Source organism: Clytia hemisphaerica, unplaced genomic scaffold (genome assembly GCF_902728285.1).
Source record: "Clytia hemisphaerica strain Z4C2 unplaced genomic scaffold, Clytia hemisphaerica genome assembly, whole genome shotgun sequence".
Lineage (NCBI taxonomy): Eukaryota > Metazoa > Cnidaria > Hydrozoa > Leptothecata > Clytiidae > Clytia > Clytia hemisphaerica.
In genome coordinates this window covers 592,360-607,496 of record NW_027103599.1, presented here as the reverse complement: position 1 = coordinate 607,496, position 15,137 = coordinate 592,360, and the positions used below count along the sequence as shown (strand labels likewise).

The window sequence follows — 15,137 nt, the reverse complement described above, 5'->3', positions numbered from 1 at the left end:
AATTTTTTATTAAGTCTCGATTAGCGTCGATTAACATAGAACCATCGATTGTTCGAAAAAAAAAATAGGCTTGAATCTGGAATCGGCCAAATTTTAATCCTGCTTCTGACCCATACCAGGATTAGCGACGATTAAGAAGCTTTTTCCTAGAAAAAAAATATTTTGGAAACTTTCGAAAAGTGACGTCAAAATTAAGATTTTTTGAAAACACAGGCAAAATATCCAAGATTAGTTAATCTGACGCTCGAACAACGGAAATTAATCACCGGGATTAACTAATCGGAATCTTATCGCTATCAGCGGTAATCGGGATTTAATCTAATGGACTTTTGAAAAACCGGGCCCGGTTAATAAAGCCTGGAATACACGGGAACGAGGTTGAGAGAGCACAAAATGAAAGAAATGCAATACTTGACCGCTGAGATTGAAGAAGGCATGGTTGGTCATATTGATGAGTGTAGTTTGATCAGTTGTTGCTTTTAAACGAATTTGTATTTCGTTATCTTCAGTTAGTTTGTAACAGACTGATGCATTCACGTTGCCAGGGTAACACTCGTCACCGTCTTTGCTCTCCAATCGGAACTCCACTTCATCATTTTTGATTTTCCAATCCCACAATTTCTGAAAAGGAGAAAACTCCATAATTTTAGGATATACGCTTATTACTAAAAAAAATGGAAAAGTACGAGGAAATTAAAACTAGATAATTGTCAACAGACCCTGAAAATTAATAGCACTATATTCATTTGGCTCATAAAACTATTTCGTTTTCCTATATTATTCAAACCCGATACCATTGATGTTTAAAAAACAAACCTTATCCCATCCCTGGCATCCTCCGTGTAAATGGTTTGATCCATTATTGCAATTCAATTGATAATCTGCTCCATCAAGGCTGAATTTCCCTTTACAGATACGGTTGGCAAAACGTCCGATTGTCGATCCAAAGTAACTGTTTTCTAAGTAACCTGTAGTAACAAAGATATTCATAATGACTAAATTCAACTAAACTCATCGTGAGTGAATGAAATTGCTATCATTCATTTTTTGATTATAGCTTTATTGTATTTCATTTTCAAATTATAGAAACTATACAGTTTGCCTGTAAAAACTGCAAATTGTAAAGTGTTTACGACGGATGAAAATACCTTCTAGGTTGTCATATCCAAGTATTATATCGTCGCTTTTCCCATTCCTGTAAGATGAGAAAGATTAAATATTTAAAAGCTTGTGCTGAAAATAAACATTTTGTTAAAATAATTTTATTATACACTTTTTTCTTTTGTAAGAACAATTTTAAAAGAACAATGAGGCTCAAAATCGCCAAAAAAATAAGAACAATTCAAAAACAATTCTGAGCCTGAAACTACTCTACTACTACTACTACTACTACTAGGGGCCATTCAAAAATTATGTACGCTCTGAGGGGGAGTATCCTTTGTAAAGCATACGTACACGGAAGAAGGGTACTGTCAATACAAAGGGTACGCGACCATACAAGTTGAGAGGGGATCGACTTTTGCTTATTTTTGAGCGTACATAGTTTTGAATGGTGCCCAATTTCAATCAATTTAGGGCTCAAAGTAGTAAAAATTGGGTATACTGTAATGCATAAAATACACCATAAATTACACCCTCTAAAGATAAGAACAATTTGAATTTCAAAGTGCCAAAAAAATAAGAACAGCTGAGCCTCAGCAAAATTTTACAGGTTCTTATAAAACATATGAAAAAATTCTCATTTAAGTTTAAAACACACACAAAAAAAATATAATGTCAATCAACTCACTTATCAGGACAAATCAAGCTGGCAGCAGTTGCTCCATAATTGAGGACAGAAAATTTCAAACCATTCTTGTTCTCAAATTCAATCTTTTTGACTATGTGTCCTGATGGCAATATACCAAAATTACTAATTTCTATTTTCTTCATTATTGGGCTAAATTCCAGAGAGAGAGAGATATGACCTCCTGACTGTTTTATAGTAAGCTAAGAAATAGAAAAATTATGTTACTTTGAAGAAGAAAAAATCAAAAAGTATAAAACATCGGTTCTAGTATAATACTTTTTAAATAAATTTTTTTTAATCAATTTGTTTCGATCCGGTATAGCATTCTTCGTTTCAACCCTATTTTAACCAGCTTTTTTTTGTATACCTCTTTTGTTTAGATCTTGTTGCACCCTTCCTAGTTTGTTATGTCACACTACAATTATTTACCAACTTAAGCTATTATTCTTTATGCCTTTCTTCGAAAGACGACGAGGCACCTTTATCCGCTTGTTCTACGCGCATATTTTTTTCAGGGAAAATTTGATCCGTTCTGATCAGATTCCAAACTTTTTAAGAGCTCGAACTATAATGTGTTCTGACAAGACTCGGGGATAATCACGGGTCATCTAACGGTTCTTGTTGTCTAGGTAACCCTAGAGCTTCAGACCACATCTTTTTCGTGGAGAAAAAAACAATGTCCTTCAGTTATCTTGGCAAATGTTTTCCTATATTTTTTTATAACATCAAACCATAAGTAGTGATAAGTTTTGGGAGACCAATAGTGCCGATAACGTTTCCTCAGAACAAAACATCCTTTGTATAAAAAATTGAAAGGTCATAAATTTGCTCCTAGACGAAAAAGCACATATTCTAAAACTCTCTTGCTGGCTTCTTCGGTCTCTTAGCGCTGAAAATTTATATGTTTTATCCTTTTTATTTTTCTCCTCTATCCTTTGTCTTCATCGATAATTGTCTTATGCCTTTTGAACTTAAATATAGATAATAGTGGATCATTACATTAGAGTGAAGGCATCATCAAGGCTCAGCGCCCTGAAAAGTCGTAATACCCCTGTAGGTTACTAAAAGGCATAGCCCATAACTAAATCAGAATCAACCTAAAAAAATCACAAGGGTCTCTTTTCTTTGAGATTTGTAAAAAAAAAACAAGTTCTTCCAAAAAGTTCTGTTCTACAACAAGTTGATAAGTTGACTGAGATCGAAAGTGAAAATGGGGTTACCATTTTAAACGATAGAGTGTAGTGCCGACGATAAATAAGATAAGTCATATCTTTAAAACACCCATTCCGCTTATTGTCGCAAGAAAACTGGTATAGATTAAAGATTAACGCTCTTGAATGACTCTACGTTTAAACGATAGGATATATGCTTATATTAGATGTGGCGGATGTTTTGGCGAATCAGTATTTCATTTTTTTTTCAAAAATGGACGAGTGGAGCAAGAAGGTTAGACTAAGTGACGTGGATTAAACTGGTTTGCTACTTTGATTGCCTGTTTTTTCACATGGTATATCTCTTTCTTTTTCGGCAAAACTGCTTGCTAACTCTCTTGAGTGATTCTATTTTTATTTTGAAAAATACTATTAACTGATCAATATTCCAATCCTTGTTGGTTTGACACTGCCTGGCAGTCCAGTTACTGTTAGTGGAAGTACCTCGATTTTCAGCATGTTCAAAACAAAACAAAGTTCACAATCAAATTTTTGAATATCGTTTACCAACCAGAATAATAGAAAGGTTGGAATCAACGCACCGGTTACTAATTAGCCGTCAGAGAGCAAAGAAATCTAGAGTCCTAGAGAAATCTGACCTTCCTGTTATTCCTCTCTGAAGAAGGGATGTCAGAATTAATGAGAGGAATGTTGATATTCGATCAACTTATGGTAAGTTTATCCAAAGCATCGCAAAATGGGCAGCGATACTTAAGGAGAAATTTCGCGGGATTTTTCGCGGTTGGCAAATTATTTTTTTTCCTGGAATTTAATTGCGGTTGCAGGATTTTTGACAAAAACGTTATTAAATAAGCAAAAAACGTTTTAAGGCTTGAAAGTACGAATTTGGGGAATGCGTGAAATAAATTCAATTTTGCGGGAATTTAATTTCGCGGATTGACGGTTTTGTAAAATTTCGCGGGAACTTAATTCGCCAGCAAAATCGCGAAAACCGCGAAATTTTGTTCCGCGAAAATTCTTCCTTAAGGTACTCTAAATTGGATCCCTATAATTTTTGGAAGGTCAAAATCACACTTGTAATAGTAGATGGATGGTAATGTAATGGATGCAAGGGAAACTTTGGTTATTGTTGTGTTGATTCCCTTGCATATCCACTGATACGTGGAGTTAATCGTGATTTATGCTGGAGTTTTTTTTAAATTATCCAACATGAAATTACGCCTAGGCATGTTGGAGTGATGGACTGTCATAATTTTGGTGCTAATTTTTAGAGACACAATGGAAATTCATTCTGCAAAAGGTCTATAATTGTAGGAAAATTATCCCAAACTTTTTTTCGTGTCTGTTTCAGTTTTTAATAGCTTGTTTGCGTTCACTTTCAGATATGTAACTCAGAAGGTAACATAACGTACAAGGTATAAAAAGTTGAATTCAAATCACAGACCCATGTGGATCATTTTCAGAATTAAGATTTATTTGTATCAGTGCAGATCAGTGAAGGTTGAGATACATTCCATTTGTTTTCATATTAGCCTGTTAGCTGTAGGGGACAGGTAGCTCATGATTTTCTCAAATTGTTGATCATTTGAATAAAATCAAAAAAAATGAATGTTAACAAAAAGATTTCATTTTTCATTGACTTAGTTATAGCGATATTATTAGTCACTATTATTGTGTTGTTTATGTTGTTGTTGTTTGTGTTGTTGCTCATATATTTGAGCTCTCCACTATAAACAAGGAAAACAAACTTTGCTCATAAATTTCTCATATTTTCATCCAATCTCCAGTCCGGAAAGAAGGGGAATGTTACGCCGGAGCGCTGCACCAACTTAACTGGTAAAAGTTGGAGGCAGCAGATCTCAAACTTCAAATCTACGCCGGAGATATCCGGCGCAACAAGCCGCAATAGACCTTTTCAAAGAGGACGTCCTGTTGAATATATGTGGTCCAGTCATAAAATTACTTCATTGCATATTGTAATAATTATGCATGGTTTTCATTGTTTTTCTGCTGGAAAATTATTCAACAGGGTGGCCTCTTTGAAAAAAGTCTATTTCCAACTGGTAAATCTAAATACCTAAAAATAGAAGAAGAAAACAATAATGACATAGCTACCGTGAGATTGGGGTTAACTTTGCATCAGTGGAGGCTAAACATGTAACCCCCAACGAAAGACTGGCTGGTCTTAAAATACATACAAAGAAATCAAAACAAAAATGGTAGACTGAGCTGCGAGCGGAGCTGCAAGTTGTATTTTAAAATGACCAGCCAGGTCATTTAGGGCTATGATGTTAGCCTCCCTGATGAGCAATTCCCATTTCACGTATTATTTCTGTTTCAGTTTTAAAAGAAATAAAAAGGCTATCAAAAATCCAAGACCATTATTCTTGTTTGTCTATTTCAGGTATATTTCTATATCTGTTTTTAATTTTTTTTTGATTAATCAACAGTATCATCATGCTTCATCTTTTTGGAAAAAGATGAGGGATACAAAAGATGAACGAGGAGGAAAAAAAAGCTCCTCAAAGCCCATCAGCACTTTGAAAGTTGTCAAAGAAAATGTCAGTGGCGATAAATTCTCATCATTTTCAGAGGATAAAGATAATAATAGAGATGATGAACAAACTGTCTCAGATATACGTAAAGAGGCAGAGAGCATTGTAGAGAAGAAGAACTCTGAAGCAAGGAATCCTCAAGAAATTGAGAATGAAGCAAAAAGCATTTTACAGGGTGACTCTGAAACTCCTGATTCTCAAAATAAAGAATCTACAGACTCAACTAGTCATGAAAGTCTAGCTTCTGATACCGCTTCTAATATTGAGGATATAGACAGTGACCTTTTGAATTCAGAGGGAGACAATGTTTTGTCTGAGAGTGTCACTGAAGAAACAGTTGACAATACAAATGAGGATGACAGCAATGTTGCAGAGAAGAAAATTTCTCAGAATGATGATGTAGGATCACCTCCTGAGGGACAATTCGAAAACACACCTGAAAAGGAGAAAGTAAGAACAGCAGAATATTATAAATCAGAACACTGCATCAAGTGACAAAGAAAGCACGCCTTCAATGCAAGAGAGTGCTGAACAAATAGATGATAAAAATGTAAATAATGAGGAAGGAAGGAATAGCTAAAGAGAATAATTTGGAGCCAGAGAGAATGAAAGTCGACAATGATGGTAATATTATTACTGAAACAGAGGAATCTGAACGAGCAGTTGTTGACTTAAATGAAGAGATTAACTCTGAACTTGAAGAAGATTTTGGAGAGGATTATATTGATCCAGAAGAAGAAAGTTTTTGATGAAAGTGGCGATGATGGTGATCTTGAACCAGAAATGTCAACAAAACTGAGGAAAAGACAAATTCAGAGGCTGGGGAAAAAAGTAGCAAAGAAAGAAGAAGAAATAGAAATCAAAAAGGAAGAAGTAGCTGAAGAACAAATAGCTCTTGATGCAAAAAAGCAGAAAATGAAGAACAAAAGCCAACCAAAGACACAAAACAGGTCACTAGCTTCTTTTTTTTAATATATAAACTTTTAAGTCATAGCTTTTTATTTGCTTAGTCTGCCATGAACTGAAACAACTCCAAAAATCTGAAGAAATTTGTATTTTTTCATATTCAAAAGATTTTGCCTTTCATTTTTACTCTATTTTTTCCTTTCAGAAGATAAAGAACTTGAAGCCTTGTACAGAGAAGCTAAAAACCTTCCAAAGACTGAACAGAAAAAAAGAAATCGCTTACTTTTATCTGTTGCAGAAAAAGGCCACTTAGATTCAATGGCTGACATCGGTTTATCCATTACTTGTAAGTGAGACTCTAATTCCTTATTGTCAGTTCAGACTTCTTTAAGTAAAGTTTGAGATTACTTAATCTGTTTAACATGTTTACATTTTGTAATCTTGGAATAAGAGGGTTCTATTTGACATTTCGTGGTTATCACATATGCAAAAATGGAAAATCTTGCAATTTGATTGGTTTAAAAAGTATCTTTAACTCATTTACGCATTTTGATTGGCTAAGCGGTAGTTAGAACCTTTTTCTTCCAACCAATTTTCCCATTTTTTCCAAAACATAGAACCTATTTAGTTTGAAAATCTCATTTACCAATCAGATTGCATGCAAAATTTTCACTTATTTTGCATGTGGAAACCTCAGAAAGTCGACGAATAAAAGTTACCCTTTTATTCTATGGTTGCAATTTACGTACAATGATTAGTGCTTTAGAAGTTACTAGTGTCTGTCTGTCATGCAAAGCTTTGGTTTTGTATGGTTTTTACTAGGGATTTCAGGGTTCTTTTGAATATGATAAAGGGTTTATTTTGTACTACTTAGTCCTTTGAGAATCTTTAAAATGTTTCATTATGGTTTTTTTTAATATGTCAAATTTAAAAGCTTCATAAGAAATGGAGAAAATTGTAATATTTATTGATTATTTAGTTTGGTGATGAGATCAAAGCCAATATTTCAAAAGCATTTCAGATGTTTCAAAAACTTGCAGAAGAAGGCTTACCAAAGGGGCAACAGGTATTGGTTTTTTGAATTTTCTATTTTTAAGACAAATCTTTTTAAACACTGTTCATTGTTAATAAAATTCTTTATTTTTTTATTTTTTAGGGCCTTGGCTTCCTCCATGGTACAGGTTTGCATGGGAATTCAAGCCAAGCAAAGGTATAGTGGTTTCTCTCATTTCTACTGCACTTATCTTAGTATTTTAGGAAGTGTAATTAGATATTCTAAAAACAAAATTGATTCCTTTTACTCTAGTCAATCATTTACACTACATTTGCTGCACTTGGAGGCGATACAATGGCTGAAATGATGCTTGTAAGTAAACACGTTATTTATTAGTTATTGTGTTCAATATTTCTGGATATGAAACTTCAGCACAAGTTTTTTTGGTAGTCTTCAATCTCTTGCTATTACTTTTCATATTGAAATAATTTTCTTTCTGAAATAAATTAAAACTATTTTTTTCAAAGGGTTACAGACATTACAGTGGTATTGGTGTTCAAAAGAGCTGTGAGACTGCTTTAACATATTATAAAAAAGTTGCAAAGAAGGTATCTGATGCTGCGTCCTTACATTCTGGTGGAAATGCGGTACAAAGAATACGACTTTACGATGAACTGGAACAACCTGGTGGTAATGCGGGACACATAGATGAAGACTTATTGCAATATTACCAATTTCTTGCTGACAAGGGTGATACACAAGCTCAAGTATGTCGCTTTTTAAACATCATATATTAGAATGTGTGAGGTCATTTATACTTAATGATATTAATCTTAATAGATTTGGTACTTTTTTTCCATCAAGCGGAATTTTCTGAGGAAAATCTGCATGTTCCCAACTTCACTTGCGTATTTTTCAAGGAAAATTATTTGAAATCTTTATTGACCTTCGTATTTTCAAAGGAAAATTTGCATGTTTATTTATAACTTGCTTCGCATATTCCTCAATGAAAATCTGCATGCTCTCAACTTCACTCTCATATTTTTCAAGGAAAATTATTTGAAATTTATATAAACCTTTGTACTTTCAAAGGAAAATCCACATGCTCTCAACTTCACTCACATATCTTTCATGGAAAATTACTTGATATCTATACTGACCTTCATATTTCTCAAGGGAAATTTGCATGTTCACAACTTCACTCATGTATTTTTCAAGGAAAACTTCTGTAATCTAAATTTGACCCTCGTATTTTCAAAGGAAAATCTACAACTTACAACTTCACTCACATACTTTACAAGGAAATTTCTTTAAATCTAAATTGATCTTCGTATTTTCAAAGGAAAATGTGCATGTTTATAACTTCATTCACCTATTCCTCAAGGAAAACCTGCATGCTCTCAACTTCACTCACGCATTTCTCAAGGAAAATGACTTGAAATTTATATCAACCTTCGTACTTTCAAAGAAAATTTACATGGTCTCAACTTCACTCACATATTTTTCATGGAAAATTACTTGAAATCTATATTGACCTTCATATTTCTCAAGGGAAATTTGCATGTTCACAACTTCACTCATGTATTTTTCAAGGAAAACTTCTGTAATCTGAATTTGACCGTCGTATTTTCAAAGGAAAATCTACAAACTTACAACTTCACTCGCATACTTTACAAGGAAATTTCTTTAAATCTTAATTGATCTTCATATTTTCAAAGGAAAATGTGCATGTTTATAACTTCATTCACCTATTCCTCAAGGAAAACTTGCATGTTCTCAACTTCACTCATGTATTTCTCAAGGAAAATTACTTGTTATCTATATTGATCTTCATATTTCTCAAGGAAAATCTGCATGTTCATAACTTCACGTATTTCTGGAGGAAATTTCTTGAAATCTGAATTGACCTTCATACTTCTTAAGGAAGATCTGTATGTCCATAACTTCATTCACACATTTTTCAAGGAGAATTCTGTAATCTAAATTTGACCTTCATATTTTCCAAGGAAAATCCACATGTTTATAACTTAACTCACATATTTCTTGAGGAAAATCTGCATGTTCTCAACTTCACTTGCCTCAAGGAAAATTATTTGAAATCTTTATTGACTTTGTCTTTTCAAGGAAATGCTGTTTAACTTACTTTCACATATTCCTCAATGAAAATCTGCATGCTCTCAACTACACTCTCATATTTTTCAAGGAAAATTATTTGAAATTTATATCAACCTTCGTACTTTCAAAGGAAAATCTACATGCTCTCAACTTCACTCACATATTTTTCATGGAAAATTACTTGAAATCTATATTGACCTTCATCTATCTCAAGGGAAATTTTCATGTTCACAACTTCACTCATGTATTTTTCAAGGAAAACTTCTGTAATCTAAATTTGACCGTCGTATTTTCAAAGGAAAATCTACAAACTTACAACTTCACTCACATACTTTACAAGGAAATTTCTTTAAATCTGAATTGATCTTCATATTTTCAACGGAAAATGTGCATATTTATAATTTCATTCACCTTTTCCTCAAGGAAAACCTGCATGTTCTCAACTTCGCTTACGTAGTTCCCAAGGAAAATTACTTGAAATCTATATTGACCTTCATATTTCTCAAGGAAAATTGGCATGTTCATAACTTCACTTATTTCGGCGATCCAAAAAATATCTTGCAATCTGATGGTTAAAAAGAAACTTCTGTACAATATTATTATATTTTTACATGTAAAAACATAAATTGACGAAAAGATGCTGTTGCATTGTAGAGGTAGAAGCAATCTAACGTCACTTTGCTACAAAAGGGTCCTCCAACACAAAAAGTGCATTTTTTGGGTCACCGATAAACCAGTTATCAGACATTAGCTCGTACAATATGGAAATATTTATTTTTACTCGTTCCGGAAAATTTTCCGTATATTTCCTTGCCTAAAGGCTCGGAAAATATTGTACGGAAAATCTCGGAACTTCGTAACTAAATATTCTCATATTGTACTCGCAACGTCCGATAAACTATTTTACTATATTGACCTTTGTATTTCTAAAGGAAAATCTGTATATTCATACTTCACGTATTTCTGGAGGAAATTTTTTGAAATCCTTGGAGTCTGTATTGCCCTTCTTAGTAAAATGAGCATTTTTTTGAAATTTACAATCATTGTATTTTTCAAGGAAAATCTGAGTGCTCATAATTTCAGTCACGTATTCGATCGTTTAGATTACATCTTGAAATATCTTGAAAGAATCTTGCTTTTGCATTTTGAAAGGGAAGTTGCCTACTAACTTGTGTTTACTTCAACTAAAGCTTTTCAAGATTAAATTTTAGAAAAATCTTAAATGCTGTCAACTATGGTCATGATAAATATGTATCATTGTAAAGAAATATTATTGTAATGAAAAACAGTAATGGAAATATCGAATTTTACTTTTCCAGATTGGCCTTGGTCAATTATTCTTCCAGGGAGGACGCGGTATCGACATAAATTATGAGGTTTGAGTTTAGCTGTCTTTTGAATCAGTGGTCTGCAAAGTAAAATTCAACATCTCTATCTTTATATATTCAGATGAGTAATTTTAAAAGTTATTATTTTAACTTTGTTTGACCAAAAATGGCTAAGCGAGAAATTGCTAACGTGTCAGGATTTTTGAGTATGATTTTCATCGCTAAGACAAATCAGGTGAATGCTGACAGCCTGACAATCTGCTGTCGGATATTGATGTATTTTACAATATTATAATATATTATTCTTTTTCATAATTTTGTTTTTCTTCAGAAAATCAGAGAACAAGTGAGTAGTGAAATGGTGGAAAGTATTTTTTTCGCTGCACTTTGTTCTTCTAAAATGATGAAACTTTCATTGTTGTTTGTTTATAGAGAGCGTTCCATTATTTCAAGAAAGCAGCCGACAATGAAAATGGAAATGGTTTGGCTTATATTGGAAAGGTATGAATGCTTTATCCTATGTAGTTAATTAAAGGTTTTGTTATTAAATAAGAGTGATATCATTTGCTTACTCATCAATTTTTTGCTTATATCAGCATAATATAACAATAGGTAGACACTGTCCTGATATGAAATATGTGTCTGATATGAAACGGGAACACTTGTGTGAAAATAAAACCTAAGCCCTCATCTTTCACTTACTCACATTCAAATGAGTGCAATGAAACATTTAATATGCCTTATCTTCGGTTTTCAGATGTACATGCAAGGTTTACATGTTCAAAAAGACTCGGACCAAGCTTTTCACTACTTCAAGAAATCATTGGAGAGTGTAAGTTACAATGATTCTATACTATATACTTATGTATTTATGATACGATCTTAACTTTTGAGATAGCCCTGCGCCTGATGTTCCTGAGTAGAAAGAGTTGGTTCATTCAACTCAATTAACTAATATATATATAGACTAATTAATTCTTCTTCTAGAAAAATCCGATTGGGCAAGCAGGACTGGGTATGTTGTATTTGAAAGGTGAAGGTGTGAAAAAAGATTACGACGAAGCACTCAAATATTTCAGTCAGTCTGCCGAGCAAGGCTGGGTGGAAGGACAATTACAACTTGGAAATATGTACTATAGTGAGCACTAACATCTTTTATTTATACTTTATTTTTTGCCAAAAAATCATTTGCACAGAACCATGATTCTTTAGACATGAAAATAAAGTGAGTCTAATTTTGCACTGTTTAAAGTAAAAATAACGTTTTTGTCAAAATTGCTGAAGTTTTTTTAGCAACAAAAAGGGAAAATCTACTCTTCTACGAATTTTAGGCTTCAGGCCTGGTAGTACATTATCACTTTATCATTATCGCAAACACTTTTAACAGTAATAATTTTTTTCTCCTTCAGACGGAATAGGTGTCAAGAAAGATTACCGACAAGCGGTCAAATATTTCACTTTCGCTTCACAATCTGGTCACGTGCTCGCTTTCTATAATTTGGCCATGATGCATACCATTGGTGCTGGTGTCATGAGGTCCTGTAATGCTGCTACTGAGGTGAGTTACTGGTGTAAGGGAATCTCCTTAACTTGAACCTCTATAACTCAACTCGAACAAATTTTCACATTTCTTCAGTTGACTATTTAATTCCCTACAAACCTAACTCTATTACTCGAACAAATTTGTGTTCCCCGTGCGTGTTCGAGTTATGGAGACTCCATTATGAAAGGTTTCCTTCTTTTCTGAAAGAAAAATATTATTCACCGAGCAAAATGTTGCTGAAACATTTTATTTTTTAATGCACCCATTTTCTGTTAGCCATTCCAAATCTGTTAAAACGTGTTTTTCGGTCACTAACTGTTTGTATTCTTTTGATCTCTTCAAAAAAACCCTTCTTTTCTTTTGTCTATAGTTATTCAAGAACGTAGCCGAGCGAGGTAATTGGTCAATGATGTTCATGGATGCGCATGACGCTTACAAAAATGGTGACTTGAAAACAGCTCTCATCAAATATTATTTCCTCGCGGAGTTGGGATACGAAGTCGCTCAAAGCAACGTCGCTTATATTTTAGATAAAGGTAACTGTATTTTTAAATCATTGTCAATATTACGGTATTTTCTCCTTTGTTACGAGTTATTAATCGTTAATTGCACTCCAAACCATACGATTACTAGTACTAATTAAAAGAAGCTATTGTAACGTAAAATTTCTTAGTCCTTTTTTATATTGAAGAAAAAAAATTGTCTTTGTTTTTTATTATTATAGTAAAAAAAGTCTCTGACTGGGACTTGGGAGAGAAAAGAATAAGGGGACAAAAGTGCCCCCCCGCCGAAGAGTGCAAAAAGTGGTAATAGTGCAATTAACGATTAATCGCACTCCTCTAAACCAATCAGATTCGAGTAATTTTGCACGGCTGACGATTAACTGTTAAACCCTTAGCAATATAAGTTTTTTGCTCCGAATAATTTTCTCGTTTTCCCAGTAGAACTTTTTCCAATTATTTAACAATTTTATTATTTTCTCTTCAGACGAGACGAACTTCTTCGACAAGAATGAAACCTACTCCAGAGCTTTATTGCAATGGTCACGCGCGGCGGAACAAGGATACGCCATTGCGCGCGTGAAAGTTGGTGATTACTATTTCTACGGGCTGGGAACAAAAGTGAATTATGAGATGGCTGCATTGCAGTATCGTCTGGCCTCCGACAAACAAGCCAACGCTCAAGCCATGTTCAATCTGGGTTTTATGCATGAACAAGGATTCGGTCTCAAAAAGGTAAATGCTTCATAAGTCATCAAGCTATTATACACTAACGACGGTTTGCCAACTGAATATGTAAACGATTTCTTATGCTGTAGAGGGCTCCCTTCATCTAGCCAAAAAAAATTTTTTTGATTTAGTATTTCTTTATTCTGTTTTTAGGACATTCATTTAGCGAAGAGATTTTACGACATGGCGGCAGAGGCTAGTGTAGATGCACAGTTTCCAGTCTATTTAGCGTTGGCGAAACTTGCTCTGGAATTCTCTTACGAATGGTTTATGAAGGTGAAAAAAAAATTTCTATTACTTTGTTAAATGTTGCATCGGAAAACAAAAATTTTAAAATCACCGACATTAACTTATTTATGTCCTTTATAAAGACGTATCACTCCGTTTAAAAAAGACCCACCTTTGCTAGAAGTTGTTGACTTCATAAGGAATAGTAACAAATGAAATATCTTTCGTGGAAGTTTAATTCTGTTCTTGTTAGTTTCTTGGTTTATACCTACCGTAATTTCTCTAATTTAATACGTCCTCTAATTAATGCGAGGAAATTATTTTCGTCATTTTGAACTAATTTAAATCCGCTAATTATTAGTGCGAGCACCCATTTACCTACTTTTGATTTTCCTCTAATTTAATACGGTAAAGTTCAAATTTTCCTCTAATTATAGTACGAACTGATTTTTTCAGGATTAGTTTTGTTCTTTCAAATTTTTCAAATTTTCAAAAATATTATTTACAATTCAAAAGGGTCGTCATCGTCATCGTCTTTTTCAGTGGCATCGTCCTCTAAATCTAAGATAGTTTTAGCATTACCCATGCATTGTTCGTAGAATTCTCCACTTCTCACTTTGCTTGGATCAGTTGTTGTGATGCCACATACTTCAAATGATCTGGCTACCATCTCTTTGTCGTTTGACAGAACTTTGTGTGCTTTCTCAACCCAGTCTACAATATCTTGTTTGCTTGGTGGTGGAAGCTTGAAGTCGGGTTTTGATGAGGGTTCAGGCATTTTCTCGATGACTTTAGATACGTGTTCAACCCAACATTTTCGCAAAATGGCTTTGAAAGGTTTGTTGATGCACACATCCATTGGCTGGCATTTCGATGTGCATCCTGCTGGTATCATTAGAGCATCGCATTTATTTTCAACCAACAACTTACTCTGGATATCATCCGTTTTGTGTGCTGCAAATGCGTCGTACGTTAACAGCGAATTTTCGAACCCGATATCCTTGGAGACCTTCTTGATGTATTCTAACCAGATATCATCAAGCCATACTTTCATGAGATGCTCGTCCATCCAAGCCTTTTCTTGGCATTTTACCACAAATCCTTCCGGTATTCGCAGTTTCTCAATGGTTCTTTCGGTTTTGCCTTTGAAGATTACCATTGGAGGCAGCATGGTTCCGTCTGCAGCAGCTGACAGAACTACGGTGACATGCTTTTTCTCACCACCTGATGTTCTCACCACACATTCTTTGGTACCGGTTTTAGTGATGCTTTTAGCTG

The 15,137-nt window shown here is 33.9% G+C and overlaps 3 protein-coding genes across 3 annotated transcripts; 2 read left to right on the top strand and 1 right to left on the bottom strand.

The window, feature by feature from the left end:
- Positions 1-24: 24 nt before the first annotated feature.
- Positions 25-1,977, bottom strand: LOC136802024 (galactose mutarotase-like). Its single transcript, XM_067058722.1, has 4 exons — positions 1,790-1,977; positions 1,149-1,195; positions 817-968; positions 25-621 (listed from the first exon to the last, which is right to left on the bottom strand). The coding sequence occupies exons 1-4, from the start codon at positions 1,930-1,932 to the stop codon at positions 319-321; spliced, it is 645 nt and encodes a 214-aa protein (XP_066914823.1). The 5' UTR covers positions 1,933-1,977; the 3' UTR covers positions 25-318.
- Positions 1,978-5,441: 3,464 nt separating this feature from the next.
- LOC136802020 (protein starmaker-like) lies at positions 5,442-6,265 on the top strand. Its single transcript, XM_067058721.1, has 2 exons — positions 5,442-5,966; positions 6,083-6,265. The coding sequence occupies exons 1-2, from the start codon at positions 5,442-5,444 to the stop codon at positions 6,263-6,265; spliced, it is 708 nt and encodes a 235-aa protein (XP_066914822.1).
- Positions 6,266-6,762: 497 nt separating this feature from the next.
- LOC136802019 (protein sel-1 homolog 1-like) lies at positions 6,763-14,321 on the top strand. Its single transcript, XM_067058720.1, has 14 exons — positions 6,763-6,768; positions 7,402-7,488; positions 7,579-7,632; positions 7,729-7,788; positions 7,944-8,183; positions 10,851-10,907; positions 11,292-11,360; positions 11,617-11,691; positions 11,847-11,997; positions 12,269-12,417; positions 12,773-12,938; positions 13,390-13,637; positions 13,785-13,907; positions 14,316-14,321. The coding sequence occupies exons 2-14, from the start codon at positions 7,444-7,446 to the stop codon at positions 14,319-14,321; spliced, it is 1,443 nt and encodes a 480-aa protein (XP_066914821.1). The 5' UTR covers positions 6,763-6,768; positions 7,402-7,443.
- Positions 14,322-15,137: the final 816 nt, after the last annotated feature.

What these genes read in the sequence shown, in the direction of transcription:
- LOC136802024 (XM_067058722.1), bottom strand. Translation starts at nt 1,932, where the DNA reads ATGAAGAAAATAGAAATTAGTAATTTTGGTATATTGCCATCAGGACAC. An exon ending in AGCTTGATTTGTCCTGATAA is followed by an intron (nt 1,196 to 1,789) that starts GTGAGTTGATTG and finishes CTCATCTTACAG; the next exon opens with GAATGGGAAAAGCGACGATA. An exon ending in TGGATATGACAACCTAGAAG is followed by an intron (nt 969 to 1,148) that starts GTATTTTCATCC and finishes TTGTTACTACAG; the next exon opens with GTTACTTAGAAAACAGTTAC.
- LOC136802020 (XM_067058721.1), top strand. Translation starts at nt 5,442, where the DNA reads ATGAGGGATACAAAAGATGAACGAGGAGGAAAAAAAAGCTCCTCAAAG. An exon ending in ACACACCTGAAAAGGAGAAA is followed by an intron (nt 5,967 to 6,082) that starts GTAAGAACAGCA and finishes ATAATGAGGAAG; the next exon opens with GAAGGAATAGCTAAAGAGAA.
- LOC136802019 (XM_067058720.1), top strand. Translation starts at nt 7,444, where the DNA reads ATGTTTCAAAAACTTGCAGAAGAAGGCTTACCAAAGGGGCAACAG. An exon ending in GTTTGGCTTATATTGGAAAG is followed by an intron (nt 11,361 to 11,616) that starts GTATGAATGCTT and finishes TTCGGTTTTCAG; the next exon opens with ATGTACATGCAAGGTTTACA. An exon ending in ACTTGGAAATATGTACTATA is followed by an intron (nt 11,998 to 12,268) that starts GTGAGCACTAAC and finishes TTTCTCCTTCAG; the next exon opens with ACGGAATAGGTGTCAAGAAA.